Raw genomic sequence first — 16685 nt, 5'->3', positions numbered from 1 at the left:
AAACATGAACAGGGTCTTTGAACCTCGACCCCTCTCTGTATATACTGTCTCTATGACGTCCTGTCAACTCAGGTTGTGTATGATCACATGTTCTTCTAATGGGATGTTTATTACCATGTTTTCGCTTTTACTGCCTCGACAAACATCCTGAACCCTTTCATTCACTCTTCCACTTCACATGTCAGGACTTAACCTCTGAGTATTAAATACTGAGCAGAGTCTCCAGATAAATTCCTGCTACTTTGGCTGATCCTGACGATAAGGTCTGTTTTGCTCAGAGTACCCCCGCTGCTATCACGCTGGACTTCAGTCAGGGGTCACATCTCTTCCTCTATTGTTGTCCCACCACTGCTCCGATTGGCCACCGTGGTGCCTCAACCACCAGCCAACCAGAGGCCTAGTTTTAGACACTCCTTCCTCCTCCCCACAGCAGCACAGAGGAGGCTCCTCCACAGAGGTTATGAAGGACAAATTACACCCACATGATCTCACACAAAAACAGTGTGTGTATTTAAAAGGTGCTGCACATGGAGGTGCAGCTCAGACGAACAGCGCAATGAGCTGCTGTAGCTGTGACCGACACAGGCTCCTGTAGTGGTGATAAAAGCCTGAGGATCAGCACTTCAACCTTCCTGAGACTGGACAACAGGCCCCGTTTTAGAAAAGCTGACATGAAATCTTACATTTTAAAGCTCCACACAGTCTAAAGGTAGATGTCCATGTGTTTGTGATTATAAAGCAGGTCTAGGTTCTATATTAATACTGTGAAAGTATCAAAGCCTCAGTCCACAGAGAAATGCACACAGCCTGTATTCAGAAACTGAGCCTTAAAACCAGCCGTCAGGACTTCTGGAACTTTGTGATGTCACAATGAAACAGTCACTGCTCTCAGCCATGCCCCAAGCCCCGCCCACCTGGACCCACCATCCAACCTTGCAGGATTTGGTTTCTCTGAGTGTTTACCTTAAATCTGCTATATTTTTATTAGATCACTCATAAAACAGTCAGCCAATCAGAAGAGAGACTCAGATCCTCTCTTCTGATTGGCTGACTGTATGGTCTCTCCTGGGTGAGCTACTGTCACTAAATTTTTCACCCCAAAAGTAAAAACTCTGGAGGAGTCTGAGAATAACTGTCATTCCTAAAGGTCTAAAAATGTATATTAGATTTCAAAAACCGGTCAAACCTTTAACATTTATGTTTTTAATTTTTATTAAATTTCTCAACATACACTGAATCCAAGAGACTAGAGGAGGAGCGCGCGCGCGCGCGCACACACACACACACACACACACACACACACACACACACACACGACTCACCCCTCAGCAGTGGGAGGGCACAGTCCTGCAGCTCCATGACGACTCCATCCAGCACTGGCAGCATGGGGGGGATGTCCAGCAGGACCAAGATGATTGGCTGACGAGAAGACAGAGACATTTATCAGCCAATCAATTCAACGTAGTCAATTATTAAACAGGTGTTGCATTATTGAATGTGGGAAAAATAAATTGTCCTGCATGCAACAAGTGAATGAAAGCTCACAGCTGATGAAGTCTGACACTGACAGATATTCAGCACAGATCAGCACAAGGCCTTTCAAGGACTTTCAAGGTCTCACCTGGCCACATTAAGTAACTCTTAAAGGTCGTGTTTTAGGCTGTAACATTGCCCCAGGCACAAGCTTCACATAAACTTAAGACATGCCTGCTCTCCTTTTACTTCCATTAAACAATTTGAGTCATTAACTTTGTTATATTTTCCAGTTTACTCTCAAAGACTGAAAACAAAGGAGAACGTTGTTGTTTCAATTTCCATAACTTCCCCACATGTTTAATGACCTGTTACGATTTGAAAAACCAATGAACGTATGTACGAACTCCAGAGCATTTCAAGGATTGTCATGAATTGTCATGAATGGTGAAATGCTGCTAGAGATTTAACCAAAGTCCATTTAAAAAGTCTTGCAATATAGCATGACCTTGCATATTGTCATTAATGGACATGACATTGAGCTTAATTTAAGTTTTTCTTAAGTACTTAATGACACTCATTAATTCAGCATGCTTTTCATCTATAAACTGCAAATAAACTTGGGGAACATTCAGGGTTTCATAGGATGCAAACACTGCTAGACATAGACAATGCTAAATAGCTCATGATTAATATTATCATTTTAAAAACCTAATGTTTTCATAAGGTCAGGACTCCAATTAGATGAAGGCATCCCACCACTGAAACATGGTCATTATTCATGGTGATTCCATTATGTAACAGTCAAGCCCCACACAGTCCATGGCCCAGCTGTCAGTGCAGCGATCAGCTTCAGGAGGGGAGGGGGCTCTGCTGCTCCAGGTTATGTAATCAAAGCTCAGGCTCGGTCTCTTACCTGGTCCTTCCCGAACACATCTCCCTTGGCGATGCTGTACAGCAGGGAGTAGGCAATCTGGCCTGCAGCACCAGTCACCAGAACACGGATTGGTTCAGCCTGCAGGGGAACAAATAGGAGTGGTTCATATGTGGCACTGACCTAGATAAACAACAGAGGGAGGAAACGAAGCAGCAGACACCAGCACGGTTGGTCTGAACTGTGTGGATCACTCACTGAGACTTTTTTTTTTTTTTTTTTTTTTTTTATTAAAGCCCATATTAAACAGTGAGGATGCCGGTCCACATACTTGTGGCAACTCTGCCCTTTTTATGAGGAACTCTTCTCGCCAAACTCCATTAAGAAAATTGTGGAATGTAGAATGACCTTGTATACTGACATGGGTAGCCATGACATTCAGTTTAATTTTAGATTTTGTCTTAAGTAGTTGATGTCACTCTTTAATTCGGCATGCATAAAAACAAACAAACCCTCGCCTTTTATACTGGTGGGCACAATTCTCTAACGCTAATCACTGTGCGAATTATGAATGAAAATGGGCAAGCAATAAAACGAGGGTAAGATTTTAGTAGAGTGAGTTATATACAAGCCGAACTGAAGGATGTCGCAGGTTCATTCAGTAATTGCCGTGCGTCACGTTTGAACCTGCTGCAACTCGTCTGAAAGGGAGCGAATCATTAAATCTGCAGGTTCGCGAACGGAGATTCAAGCCGGGGAAGCTGCCGCCGCGGCTGGTCCCGGCCGGATCAGAGAAGGGACCGAGGATGCGACGTGACGCGGTGCCACGGCACAAGATGGAGGCCGATGAATCAAGCGTTCAAACCGCACAGGTCACGCTTCCTCTGCGGGGTTCAACCGCAGTTTTCTCCCTGTGTCGTCACAAACTGCATGTGACGTCTTTGTTTTTACGGCACGAATTCAGCAGAGAAACTCCGTGAAAGCCCCGAAACATTATTATTCACGTGAAGTGACGTTAAATCAGGCTCCCGGGCATCGTTAGCTCCGCCGGGCGGGTATCGACGGGAGCGGCGCTATTCTGTCTTCATTCCGCCGTTTACCCGCTGAAAACCAGCAGCCACGGAGCCTTCTTACCATTTCGCTGGCGGAGGAAGAGGCGTTGGGTCTGCGGGTCTGCGGTGCTGCTCTCCCGGCTCGGCGGTGCTGCTCTCCCGGCTCGGAGTCGGAGTAGACGGAGGGGTCACCTCTACCCGCGGACTGAGGCAGGACTCACACGACGCGCCCCGCGCTCGCTCTGGGACTTGTAGTCATTTTAAGATCGTGAGGCGGGCATTTTCAGCCAACTGACTTCACAAAAGGAACACACTCCCCCATAATGCACCGCTCTGGCCAAACCGCGCCCACCTCTGCCACAAATGGCGGAGCATTTTCTGAAAAGGCTCCTTTTTGACGGAGGATCCGGAAGCGGCGCTTTGGCGACATCCCGCGGCCGCGGAACCGCAGCTCCTGTCCCGCAGGGTGAGGCTCAGCCCTGAGGCTGCTGGGAGCCCCGAGTGATAGAGCTCTTATCTAAATGTTCATCACACAAAAGACAGCCACTGTACCGCCCGACTCCTCTCCAGACAACAACTTTACTGCTGGGGCCAGGACCGTCCTCAGGTACCTGCCTCAACGCCAGGACCCCCGGAACCACGAGGACCCCCGGAACCACGAGGACCCCCGAAACCACGAGGACCCCCGGAACCACAAGGACCCCCGAAACCACGAGGACCCCCGGAACCACAAGGGCCCCCGGAACCACGAGGACCCCCGGAACCACGAGGACCCCCGAAACCACGAGGACCCCCGGAACCACAAGGGCCCCCGGAACCACGAGGACCCCCGGAACCACGAGGACCCCCGGAACCACGAGGACCCCTGGAACCTCCTCAAGAGCCGTATACTCACCAGGGTTCCTCTTAAAGACTTCTGAAACACCCCACAGGAATCGATAGTAACCCCCTCCTCTCTCACAGAAAATCAAAACCTTGAATCCTGGAAACACTACGGCTCATCATATATCCAAACCCTCTGCTCTAAAATCCAACAAGGAACCTTGGATTCCCTTCAAGAACCCCTAGAAACATCTCAAAGGTCATTGAAGCCCCCATAAAAGAAGAACTATGATCCCTTAAGGTTCTTCTCAGCTGTTTCATAAAACTTCAAAACATTTCAAGGATTCTTCTTAAAACCCACTTGAACCCCCTTTAGGATTCCTAGAGCTCACACAAAAACCTGGTGGGACCCTAAAAACTCAACTAACACCTTCACTGACTCCTCAAACAGTCTTGTAACTCACTTAAGGGGCCTTGGAACCTTTTCATATACTTTTCATTTACCTCCTAACGGATCCCACACAAAAAACACATTCAAATCATAAGGGATCCATAGAACCCCAAAAAGGATACATAGAACCCCCAGGACCCTTAGAGCCTCCACGGGAATCACTGAAAAGGTCTCAGGCATCCTGAGAGCACCATCAGAAACTTCTACAACTCTATCAAGCTCTCCTGGAAGCTGCTGGTGGATCTTGCAATGTCCTTCAAGAATCCCTCAATTCCTCAACCCCAGTTTGAGAACCCAGCGGAACACAGTTTTAGATCCAGTAGATAATTGTACTGTAGATTATTACAGCCAACACCTTACACACCTCTGCTTGTTTACGTTGTTTCAAATGACCGAACTGCTCTGGTCGACCAGACAAACGGAGTCACCGTCACAGCCAGGACCTGTGCCGATTGAGAACCAGCCTCATCTGCCGCCTGCAGGCAGTTAAGCAGCTTCACCTAATGATCCTTTAAGCAACTTAAAGGTCCCATGAAATGGAAAGTGCTTTTTCCATGCTGCTATCGTGTGTTGGGGGGAGTTCACCTCACACACGAATTACAGATGGTGGGTTATGAAGGTAGATTTTTTCTTCTTTATCTTTGTTTCTGACAAACATATAAAAGCTTTCAGTATTTTTGTAGAAGGATTTTCTTTGGGCATTACTGTAGGAACGAAATTTACATGAAACACATTTAACATCTTACGGCTACGTGAACGTAATCTGCTGCAATGAAGATTAGAAAGGAATTTGATTTATGGTGCTCGTAGCACGAAGAACTCCAAAAACAAATCTCCCGATTGCTCTTTGAAAAGATTCTTCTGACAGGTAGAAAAAAGTGAAAACGTTTCACAGTACGGTCTCTGGATTGTTCTAAGTGACTTGTTTTTCAAATCAGGGTCAAAGGTGAAAGGTCGCTTGAGGTCACGGTCACTCCCAGACGACAGGAAGTCGCTGGGTTCAGTCACCAGCTGGTTAAGTTGGCGGTCAGCCCGTTACCTGCGGCCTCGCTGGAGGTAAATCTGAGCCGAGCCGTCTGATCTGCTGACATTTATAGACCACGGCCGCAAACGACAGGCAGGAGGTCACTTTATGAATATGGTGCGATAACATGAGTCTGTGACGAAATGTTTACGTTTCCGTCCAAACGCGTGGTATTGGTTTTCCTCTTTTCTAAAACGAATATGAAACTGACTTTATGTTGAATGAGGAACCAAAACCAGATTCTGAATGAAATTCTTCAACATTAGCAGATATTAATGACGGAGTTTAAAACATATCTGTTCAGTAAGAGAGAAAATCAACTCGTGCCTTTAACTGGAAAATCTACAGACCGATCATTGAAAGCACCGTCCTGCTGCTGCTGTCAGGGTTGACTGTGCACACTTCAGATGTTCTGTCCCTTCACCTGTATTCTTAATAGACGGAATGAGAAATAAACATAAATTTAAACTTGAGTTTCTATCATCAGCTTGACGCCCCTGCAGATATGTTTATGAAGGAAAACTTGCAACGCCACCGTTCACTAACGTCCTGATTTACCAGTCATGTGGTCACTTGAGAGTTGACCTCCTGACTTTTACACCTCACCATCACTGGGAGGAGTCACCTGACAAATGTGTCTTATTGTGGACTTTCAGAGAATTACTTTTTTTTCTGATGTTGGTACTTTAAAGCATTCATAAAGGTCTTTTTTACAGGTTTATTAAAAGCAGACCCTGACCTCAAGCCGGTCCAACACCCTGCAGCCTGCAGGTTCCAGTCTCAGTGGAATAACAGGTTCAACTATACAAACAACAGGGTTCAGGTGTCCACATACTTTTGGCCATCTTGTGTGTGCCAATCCACCGCTACCAGAGGAGGAGCCAGAACAAAAGTGAAGTAGATGGATGTGAGGGATGTTTTCTCCTACGGGGGGGGGGGGGGGCTCTGTCCAACCTTCAGCCTATCAAGGACACCGGCAGCCATGTTGGATCTGTGTGCAGTTCTCCGGGCTCAGTTTCTGTGGAGCTGCGGGCACTGACCGCGGTGCTGATAATCTGCAGCCTGGACTGCTGCATCAAGGCAGCGGCAAACACATGGAGCGGAGCCGGAAGCCCAATAATGTCGCCTTCAAAATAAAAGCGGACTTCTTGGAGAAACACAACAGAATTTCACGTTTCAGTTTTCAAATATATTAACAACGGTACTTTGTTTGTCATTGTATACATCACTTTCTACCTTCTACCTAGTTTTATTAATGTTAAATAAACGGTTTAGTTTAAATTAATCTTCTTTAAATCTTTAAATCAGCAATTGTGTCTCTGAGGACATTTTGCACTTCTTTGTAGTTGTTACTGTCTCTTTGTGGTGGTTTTGCATTGTTTTGTGTACCTTGCTGTTCTGTATCTTGTTGTGGTCATTTTGCACCTCTCGTGTCTCTTTGTGGTCATTTTTTATTTAGCATCTTTTTGTACATGATTTCCTTTTTTTTCATCTTTTTGAACAGGTTTTTCATTTGTACGATGTTTTGCACCTCCGTAGTCGTGTTATGTCTCTTAGTGTTTGTTTGATATCATTTTGTGAAGGAATATCTTGTTATATATCTCACTCTGGTTGTTTTACGTTATATATGGTGAAGACTCCATCCAGTAATACATCCATGTATATATACTGCATAAAGCATAAAGCCCCCCACTTATTTAGTTTTAACTATAACTATATTTCTGAAATTGGTCTAATTTTATTCATAACATATTTATAACGTTCTTTTATTGTACTGCTTATCAGTTCAATGAATTAATTAACTTCTCCTGTAGTCATCTCTGCTGCTTGGATTATTGATACTGACGTTGGTTAAAACAATAAACCATCCAATAATGTTTAGATTTCAAAATTAGGGCTTTTATTTTGAAGGCTCGGGCCGGATGTCGTGCTGTTCGCGGTATCTAGCTTCACTGAACGCTTTGCCAAAGCTGCCGGGTGGAAACGACTCTCACTGAATTAATGGTGACGGGCTCAGCGACAGACGCGACCTGCCGAGCGCCTCTCTCCCCTGCAGGTGCGGTCAGGTGACCGGCCGCCATGTTTACACCTGAAGTCAAACGGAAAGGGCCCCTGTGTGAAAACAAGGGGCCGGTTCCGCGCCAATTCCCCATCAGTTCAGCACTGCAGCTCCGATAAACGACGCTGAGAAACACCTGACATGCCTCAGAAACGGAGCAGTTTGGGCGGGAACCGGGGCCAAAGCGGCCGGTAGCGCCCCGGTTCATCCTTAATGCTGCGTTCAAGGACGCGCAGTGAGCTCCGTCCCGCAGCGACCGGCTCACAGGCGGCGCCGCCTTCGACTCACCTGCGGGGAGACCGCCCGCACCACCAGATACATGGAGGTCAGCAGCGTCAGCATGGTCCTTCACCGACAACTTCACGTCCTCTGCGGCAGAAATGGCGTCTGGACCCGACACGGTACCGGGAGGAGGACAGACAGAGGGAGGGGCGGACAGGCGGACACCCACCGGTGCAGAGAGAGAGACAGGCAGGGGCACCGGAGGCGACCTTCAGCCCGCGCTGCAGCTCGACTTTCCCGGCTGCTTGTGTGTCGGTCGCTCGCGCTCACACCTCCACCCCTGCCTCCACGCACACATGCACCCGCACAGACACGCTCACACCCACGCGGTGCTGCAGTCGGTCTAGGCCCTTAATAAGATTTTGAGGACGCAAATAGCCGCTGCAGAGCTTTTCCTGTGATCACAGGTGTGAATTAATTGTAATGTTGGAAGCTACAGCACTGTGAAAAATAAAAAATAATAAAAATGAATAAAATCATGGGGATTTTTGTGTAAGACAAGGTGACGTCACTGCGGGGGAATGGGACGCTCCATCCCAAAGTGTATGTTTTGGGGTCACATGAGGACGGGGGGGGGGGGGGGCTGCTGCAGGGGGGGGCTGCAGAGATGTGCACTGTGGTGCAAGAAGAACTCAGATGCTTTAGTTAAAGCGCCACTACAACAATGCAAATAAAGTCCTGTAGTCACAAAATCACACAAGTATCAACAGCAAAGTACATAGTTGTAGTACATGCAGTGTACCACAAGTATCAAAAGTAAAGGTACTTGGCCCCTGTGACAGATAAATGACCGTATATATCATTTTTCATTTGTTGATATTAATGCATCAATGCAGAAGTAGTTGCAGGAGCTATTTGCTAGTTTGTCTGTTGGTTTTTCTATTACTTATTTATCTGTTCTGAGTTTGGATTAATTAATCTATTTTATTTTGACAACATTCACTTTTATTATCTAGTATGGTCAGTTTTGGTTAACTAGTTTTTTGTTTATTTGGGTAACGCTATGAGGTTATTTAGGTGGGTAGACTGGTTTTGGACCAGCATGCACCTGGGTGGACCTGTGGTTTTTTTACCAGAGCAGGAGAGGCAGCAGGAATCATGATAAATCTGAGGATTTGTCAGATAATAAATCTATGCTCCACAAATCTGTGTTTTTTTCTTTTTCTCTAATAATTGGGTTTTTTTTGTGTAATATGGATAATTTTATATTTTTTGGCCTTGAACAGTTACTGAAATTAAACCATCTTATACGTTTTTATTTTTCTGAACTGTTATTAATCTTAATTTGTAAAAGAATGATTAATTACAGTTGTTTTATAAATTGTTCTTAAGTATAGTGCTGGAGGTCATGTCTGAGTCACTGAGGTCACTAATCACAGTGAGGTCACGGCCAGGTATGAGGTCAAATACGAGTCAGTGACGGCAAATATAAAACACTGAGACGTCACTACGATCATTTCTGAAAATACTTTAATGTGAAAGTCTTGTGTTCAAAATTCTTCTTCTCTAAAAATACAAAGGCAGTGAAATATAATGAAATACACATTATTACAGATCTTTATTTAAATAGTTGCAGGTCAATCAGCTCAGTGACTTTAAGTCTGATCATTTATAACTTTATGTAAATGTACATGAAACGAAGCAGCTAGAAACTTACCAGACAAATGCAGGAGCAGAATCAAAGTATTAAAGTGTTACAGCCCCTTTACATATTTATGAGGATTATTTAATACAAATACAAGTTTCAGTAGCTAGATGTGCTCATGCTGTGTTCACTGACCGTGTTGACACTGTGGACTGATCCATGGTCGTGTGTTTATTTTGTCATTACTGACCAGCATAGTTACGAGGACACAAAAATAGTGGCAGGAAATAGGATGTGGGGGGGTGGGGGGGGGTGGGGGGGTGGGGGGGGGGGCATTCTGTGAAATCTACATGGATGAATGAGTGACGGCGCCGAACAGCTGATGTCATGTGTCTATGAAAACTCTAAGGTCCAATCCAGCAAATTCAAAGGGAAAAATCTGTTTTTGTTTCTGTTGTTGCAGGTTTTCAGTTTGAATTTAAAGATCACTTTAACAACAACGACCAATCAGACCTCAAAAAAACGGTCAGGTGACATATCTCCACCTCCAGATGTTTTCAATCTGTTTATCTGCCAATAAAATATCTTTGATGCATAAAAGATGAAGTTTACACTGATGAACACTGGTATTCTACCAGCCTTTCTCATCCAGCTGTGACGCCTCAGTTATAGCAGTAATTGCCTGCATGTTATTGGAGGAGTTGATTTATTATCTTTCCTCACTTATATTTGCCCACAGTTTTCCCTGTGGCACTGTGACTAATTCCTGTTCTTCCACATATTGTATCATCATAAAATAAAAACTCTGCTGTGCTAGTGTTTGGCAGTTATCAGGGTTACAAACTAACATGAGATATGAATCCAAAAATGACCTATGACATTAAAAAATAACAAGATGAATAATCACAATACTTCTAATAATAATAAAACCAGACACCAAATGTTAATCTGTTTGCTTTGGACTCACTGAGATGTCGAGTATCCTTAACTTTTTGTGATGAATATTGTTTCTGTACTAAAGTAAAACCAAAGAAATATATTTGACCTTGTAAAAATGTTATAAATCTGTATGGACTCTGGTATGTAATCTGTGAGGAACTGTGGCTGACTGACTGCAGGCGAACCAGGCCGTGTCGTTCCTGCCTGCTGCCAGCAGAGGTCGACACCTGCATGAAGAATTGATTTCAGTGACACAAGAGACGCTGGTGCCTTGTTCTTCAGGGGTTTGGGTAACTGTCAAGCTGTTTGTGGCCTTAGGATGATTCCCACAGATTACAGACTTTCTCCTTGATGCAGAACTGGTTTTAGCTTTAGAAACCTGTAATGAACAACTGAAGCCTTTGTACCTTGGAATAACAGACAACAGCAACTTTTAAACCGCAGTCATAATCGTCGATAATTTGATGGCTTGACATTTTCTTGGACCTATTTTTATCTGATGATGTGAGAAACATGTTCTTTGATAACATCTGTACATTTGTTGAACATCTGTTGATGCAGGTTGTTTGGTTTATTCTGTAATAATTTCTTGTATCACTGAAACGTAACGTGTTGTTTTGACAGAGCGCCAAGTGCCATGCAAATAAATCAATCAGTGACTCTTGTCACGATCACTGCTGTGTTAATGTACCATGCAGTATATGCCACTGACATTTTAACCTTTGAGGAAATATCATATTTGGTGTCTTTCAGTCAGTGATGCTGAAGGTCTTCCTCATGATTTTTCAGGCTAAATATGATTTTTCTTGATTTTTTCGGCTGATTCAGTCACTGTTAACATTAACCATCAACCTCTAGTCATTTCCCATTGGGAATACTTTTGGCCAATAGCTTGTAGTTTCCCCGTTCATCAACACTTTTACACTAGTGATAGCTACTGATAAATAACAGCAGCATCCAAGATGTTTTTGCTGTGGATCTAGATTAATAGAGACTTCTGAGTTACTCTTTACCACTGAAACCACCTTTTCTTCTGCTGCCAGCAGGTGGGGCTCTTCTCTACTGGCTCTGAAGGATCTGTGTTCCTGTTATTTTGTCGAGCTCTTGTAGATCAGAGAAAAGCGACACAGGAGCAATCATGACTTTAAACACAGTCTTCAAGCTGTAATCAAATGCATCAGATGAAACCTGCAGGAAATCTCCAACACGGGTGGTCCTGAAGGAAACTGAACCGTGACCCTGCAGAGTGACGGCGCCTGACTCCAACACTTTAACTTCTCAGTACAGTGATGATTTAGTTAAGTGTCATGTAAAAAAAAAAACCAAATGCCTGTGATGAGTGAGACGAGGCACAGGGGAAGTGCAGCTCGCGTAGTCGTGACCCTGACCGACCAGGCGGCCTGTCCCTGCTTGAATCCTCGAGGCCCGTCAGTAACTCGTCTGACCGCGAGCTGATTTCTGGCATTCCTTCACGCAGCCATCGCTGGCACAGACAATGCATGATTAGGCAGCCCTGAGTGATGTGCACAGCAGGCCCCGACCCGCCAAGTAACAGCCCGTCAGTCAGTCGGTCAATTAGGGTACGCATCCTGGGCTGTGAAAATTGGTCGATTTAAGGATGTTTCAGGACCTTTTTAATGTCGTCAACACAGGAATCCACAGCTGACAAATCAAACTGACGTCACCATTGTTTCCATCTTAATTACTTTTTGGATCCACCTTTGAAGAACGCTGTGTCCTCACACCCTGAGACTCCCACAACATGACCTTTGAGGCCAGGTAGAGTACACATTCTGGACTGTGAAAATCAAACACACAAACACGCACACCAGAGCCTGATTTTGCAGACTGCAGTTGTAATTATAGTTGGAGGCAATCCTCTCACTGGTGGAGCTAAAGTTCAAGGAAGCAAAGAACCGGTTTTTCATATCACTGTCATGTTGTGGGTTTCTCTGGGTGTGAAGACATTCTTCAAAGGTGGACTTAAAAAGTAATTAAGGATGATAACAATGTCAGTTTGATTCATCAGTTGTGGGTCAACATGGAGGCAACATTTTAACAATATTTAAAAAGGCGTGGAAACATCCAGAGAAACCACTTAAACCTCTTCGCCTTTGTTCGTCCATAAACCCAACAGCTAAATATTCGACTTATTTTTTAATCCTCATGTATAACCAGGTTAAGCAAGTCCGGGGAGCCCAGTCATGCTTTGGCATCTGGTTTTCTTCAACCATGCAGGTGAGTGGACAGACCATCTGTCAATCAAATGACGCGGTAAGAGAACGCCAAAGAGAAGAAGCAACTCAGCAACAAGCTGCAGTCTGAGGAGCTTTGAAAGCGAGTTAGCATGATGCTAGATGGTTCTTGCCACTCTTACGAAAACCAAAACAGCTGCTTCTTCGTAGCTGCGTTGCTGTGGTTCCTCCCTCACTGGACGCTGATTGGTCGGATATTCACTCGTGGTTTGACCACACGTGAATATCTCGGAGCCTGGTGAGATGGATTCTTGCTTGTGCCAAATTCAGATGCCTTTCATGGTTCCTGTATTTGGGTGGAGGCAGAAATCTGAAGTATTTCATAACCTGGAGAACTGAAACTAAAACTATCTGCATGGAGAGATGCTTCTAGAGCGAGCTGGTTTTTATTGTTCTTATTTTATTATCATTATTATTTGGTCATCAAAGGTCAAAGGTCAACGTCACTGCGACGTTTTTGGCCATAACTCACAAATTCATACGTCAATTATAATACAATTTGACTCATGTATCTATAGGGATAAAATGAAGTGATGACATTTTATATCCAAATGGTCAAAAGTCAACTTCACTGTGACATCATAATGTTCTGCAAAAACAACACTGCCCATTATTCAGCAGTGAATAATAATGACTGTGGCCATATTTCCTCCACTTGGCTGATTAGCAAGCATGTAAACACTGAGTAATGACGCATTGCTCCTTAGGTAGCAGACGTCTGGCTGATACATTTTCCTCTTTGATCCTATTGGTTTTTTGTTTGAATCTTCATTTGAAGTTTAATGACTCATAGTCTTTGTGTGATGTAACTACCACACATTTGTTTTCCATCATAATGTCCTGTCCCAACATGTCCCGGTGACTCTGCCACTAATAAATATAACACTTCATTCATTCATTTAAAATATACAAGGCCTCTGAACATAATCCATCCACTGATTACGTTTCCTACAAAATGTTGTGCAGTTTATTGTATAGAAATGTGATTTCTAGGAGACAGGGTTGTTTTATTGTGAAGAAGCTACAGGAAGTGTTGATGTTTCCATTTTCTATTCATGCAAATATAACTGAAGTTTTTTTTTATTTTGGCTTATATTTGGTCTGATCTGGTATTATATTTATATTTACCTCAATAATGATTTAATATCTATCTGACACTTAAGTAACAGCTGTAACTTCTGTGTACTTGTGTCTTTCCATTGTTGACCTTTGTACCCTACAATGTTGATGAGTTCAGCACCCAGCTGCTAACTGAAATGTCATTTAGTCTTTATTTACTGTACATTTGGACACATTTCATCACATTTAAATACAGCAGACAGATCAGATTTTAAGAGTAATTAAACTCAAACGTATTATTTTTTGTATTTGGGAATAAACACTCAGACAGAAATGTTAAATGCCCTTATTTGGGGTTAAAACTGGACGTAGATGCCTTCTTCTGGTTTTTAGATGAACCACAGTTTCAAAGTTGACCCCAGCCTGAATGATTAAGACGTCACAAAGATTTAAAGGCTCTGATCTTAATGGAGACAAAATGTTTATACTAATGTAAAGACACCAGACTGTATCAACCAATACGTCAGGGTCTTGATAATTGTGATGCTTAACTCCACCCAATTAGGTTCAACTTAACCAATTACAACTTCAATATCCCAATCAGTGCCACTCCAGAAAGCGCACGGCGCCTCCTCACATGTTGGAAACATTAATCATCGGCTGGTGTTGACGAGAGCCTCTTTTCCACTTCAGGTGTGACAGGTGACGCGTATACAAAGTGCCGTGGCGTGGAGCTGACATGTCACGTTACAGCTGCGGAGGCATGGCCGAGCCTGTTTACCACATCTCTCATTACTCTGCATTGTCTGTCCTCCCTGCCCTCCGCTTTAGCTGTCAGTCACCGGCAAACGCCCGAGGAGGGAGGGGATGAGCGTGGCGCTCACCTGCCCACGCCGCCAAGTAACACACACACACATACCTGACACACACATGTACAACACACACACATGAAGAGGAGTTAATGACTCCTTCCTCCTCTGATGAAGACCAGTGGATCAGGAACCGGAGAACATGACGAACAGGCTCAGACTCTGCAGGTTCCTCTTCTGCCAAACTTTGGTCGCAGCTACAGAAAAAAAATGTTTGAAGCGAATTCTAGCTGAATCATGAAATCCTGCGAGTGTGTGTGTGTGTGTGTGTGTGTGTGTGTCTCCCAGTCACATGATCTGAGTCATGTGACCGATGGTGAACACAGGCTGTGACACACCTGACTATTGTTTTAGTTACTGGGTGTTTTCACACCACAGTTTGGTCTTTTCAATAACTTTACTGAGGCAGGAGCTGTTGTGTTTAGAGGGACACACAGCTTGGTTTCTAGTAAACAAACAAACAAACAAACAAACAAACAAACAAACAAACAAACAAACAAACAAACGCAGAGTGGATTTCCCTCCTCATAAAGCTGATTTTTATTGATTGACTGATTGATTCATTGATTTTATTGTTCGCCTCAGTGGGAATTTGCCTTTGGCTTCTTCCACAGTAAAGTAAAAATACAGACACTCTGCACAACACATCATTAAAAACACACAACATATACAACATACAATACTACAGATATGTTTCATATCCATATACAAATCTCAAAGTGCAAATATTTTTTTCAAACTAAAACTTTTTCTTAGAAGTTTGATTCCCTTGTTGTTTACGTCCCTGTTCACTTGCGTCGTCTTCCTCTCTGCCTCTGCTTGTGTGCTGCTGGACGTCCTGTCGTTCACGAAGATTAACAAAACAAACTATCAGGTCAAAAATTCAACATGGAATCTTTAACTTATCTTATGTTGATTGCACCTCTTTGTTTATTTACTATCACACACTCACAATACTCACAATGTTATTATGAGTATTAGATATCACACTGTTTCGATATCACACTTATCGTCCGTACTGATATCGCGACACCCTCATCAATCTCAGTGTATCGGTCAGGATGAGTTCATGAGAGAGAGAGAGAGAGAGAGAGAGAGAGAGAGAGAGAGAGAGAGATCTCAGTGTCTGTTAAAAAGCAGGAAATGTTGCCCAGTGTTTGGAAATCAATCAAAATCTCTCCGACCAGCTCACGAGACTTTACAGAGGAAAACACAACTTCCAGCTTAAGGTTTGTTCAATGTAAAAATAAAAGGAGCGACATCATTAGTAACAGACACAGTTTACACATTAACTTCAGTGTAGGGATGGACCGAGCGATTCTACAGCGTCGCTACTTTGGTACACATGAGTTACTGATTCGGTATCGAGTTAAAAAAAAAAATCACTTCAAATGTTATATATAAAAATCACGTTTTTGGTACTTTCTAGTGTTAAAACAGCCTGAACATTTCATCTGTGGACTAAACTACAGTGAGATGCACTTCCTGTGATAATTATTTTAATAATTATTATTCTATTTTATTATTATTTAATTATAGTATTTCTGTGAAACCTTCAGTAATTTACATTTATTAGCACACATTCTTATTTTATTTACTTGTGATAAATTCATTATTAACGGCCAGCATGTGTCACATGATTCGAACAGGAGGACAGTATCGGTAAACATTTGGTATCTCCCACCCCTGCTTCAGTGTTCATGGTCATTTCTCAGCGTTTCAAAGTCCGAATGATGTTTATTGAAAAGAAAGCTGTAAAATTTAAAGGTCACTTTTACTGGAACAGACGACGTGTTTGGTCCCACCCCTGACCTGGGGCGGGAGCGTGTCGATGATGATGATTGTGCAGTAATTCCAGCTCTCAGCTCTTTCAGCAGGACGGAGGAGGAATGTGGGGAATGCAGCTTTCTGACCGCGGAGCTGCAGCTTGTCATCGCTCCG

General features: G+C 43.6%; 1 protein-coding gene across 5 annotated transcripts in view; it reads right to left on the bottom strand.

Annotated features, from left to right (window-relative positions):
- Window positions 1-16685, bottom strand: part of LOC139636012 (malate dehydrogenase, cytoplasmic-like) — a 171774-nt gene that overhangs the window by 4030 nt on the left and 151059 nt on the right. For 2 of the 5 annotated variants that reach the window (XM_071503659.1, XM_071503658.1), the window contains exons 2-3: window positions 2390-2489; window positions 1323-1419 (exon numbers count right to left, since the gene is read on the bottom strand). In XM_071503659.1, the coding sequence (XP_071359760.1) occupies window positions 1323-1419; window positions 2390-2489 (197 nt within the window). Of the gene's footprint in view, window positions 1-1322; window positions 1420-2389; window positions 2490-3481; window positions 3652-8043; window positions 8487-16685 lie in introns of those variants that run through there. The other 3 variants (XM_071503656.1, XM_071503661.1, XM_071503657.1) reach the window with 3 other exon arrangements.

The sequence above is a fragment of the Trachinotus anak genome, unplaced genomic scaffold (assembly GCF_046630095.1).
Source record: "Trachinotus anak isolate AG129_WGS33_773 ecotype Australia unplaced genomic scaffold, CSIRO_AGI_Tana_v1 ptg000019l, whole genome shotgun sequence".
Lineage (NCBI taxonomy): Eukaryota > Metazoa > Chordata > Actinopteri > Carangiformes > Carangidae > Trachinotus > Trachinotus anak.
The sequence above is the reverse complement of the archived record's forward strand: the minus strand, read 5'-3'. Positions and strand labels throughout refer to the sequence as shown.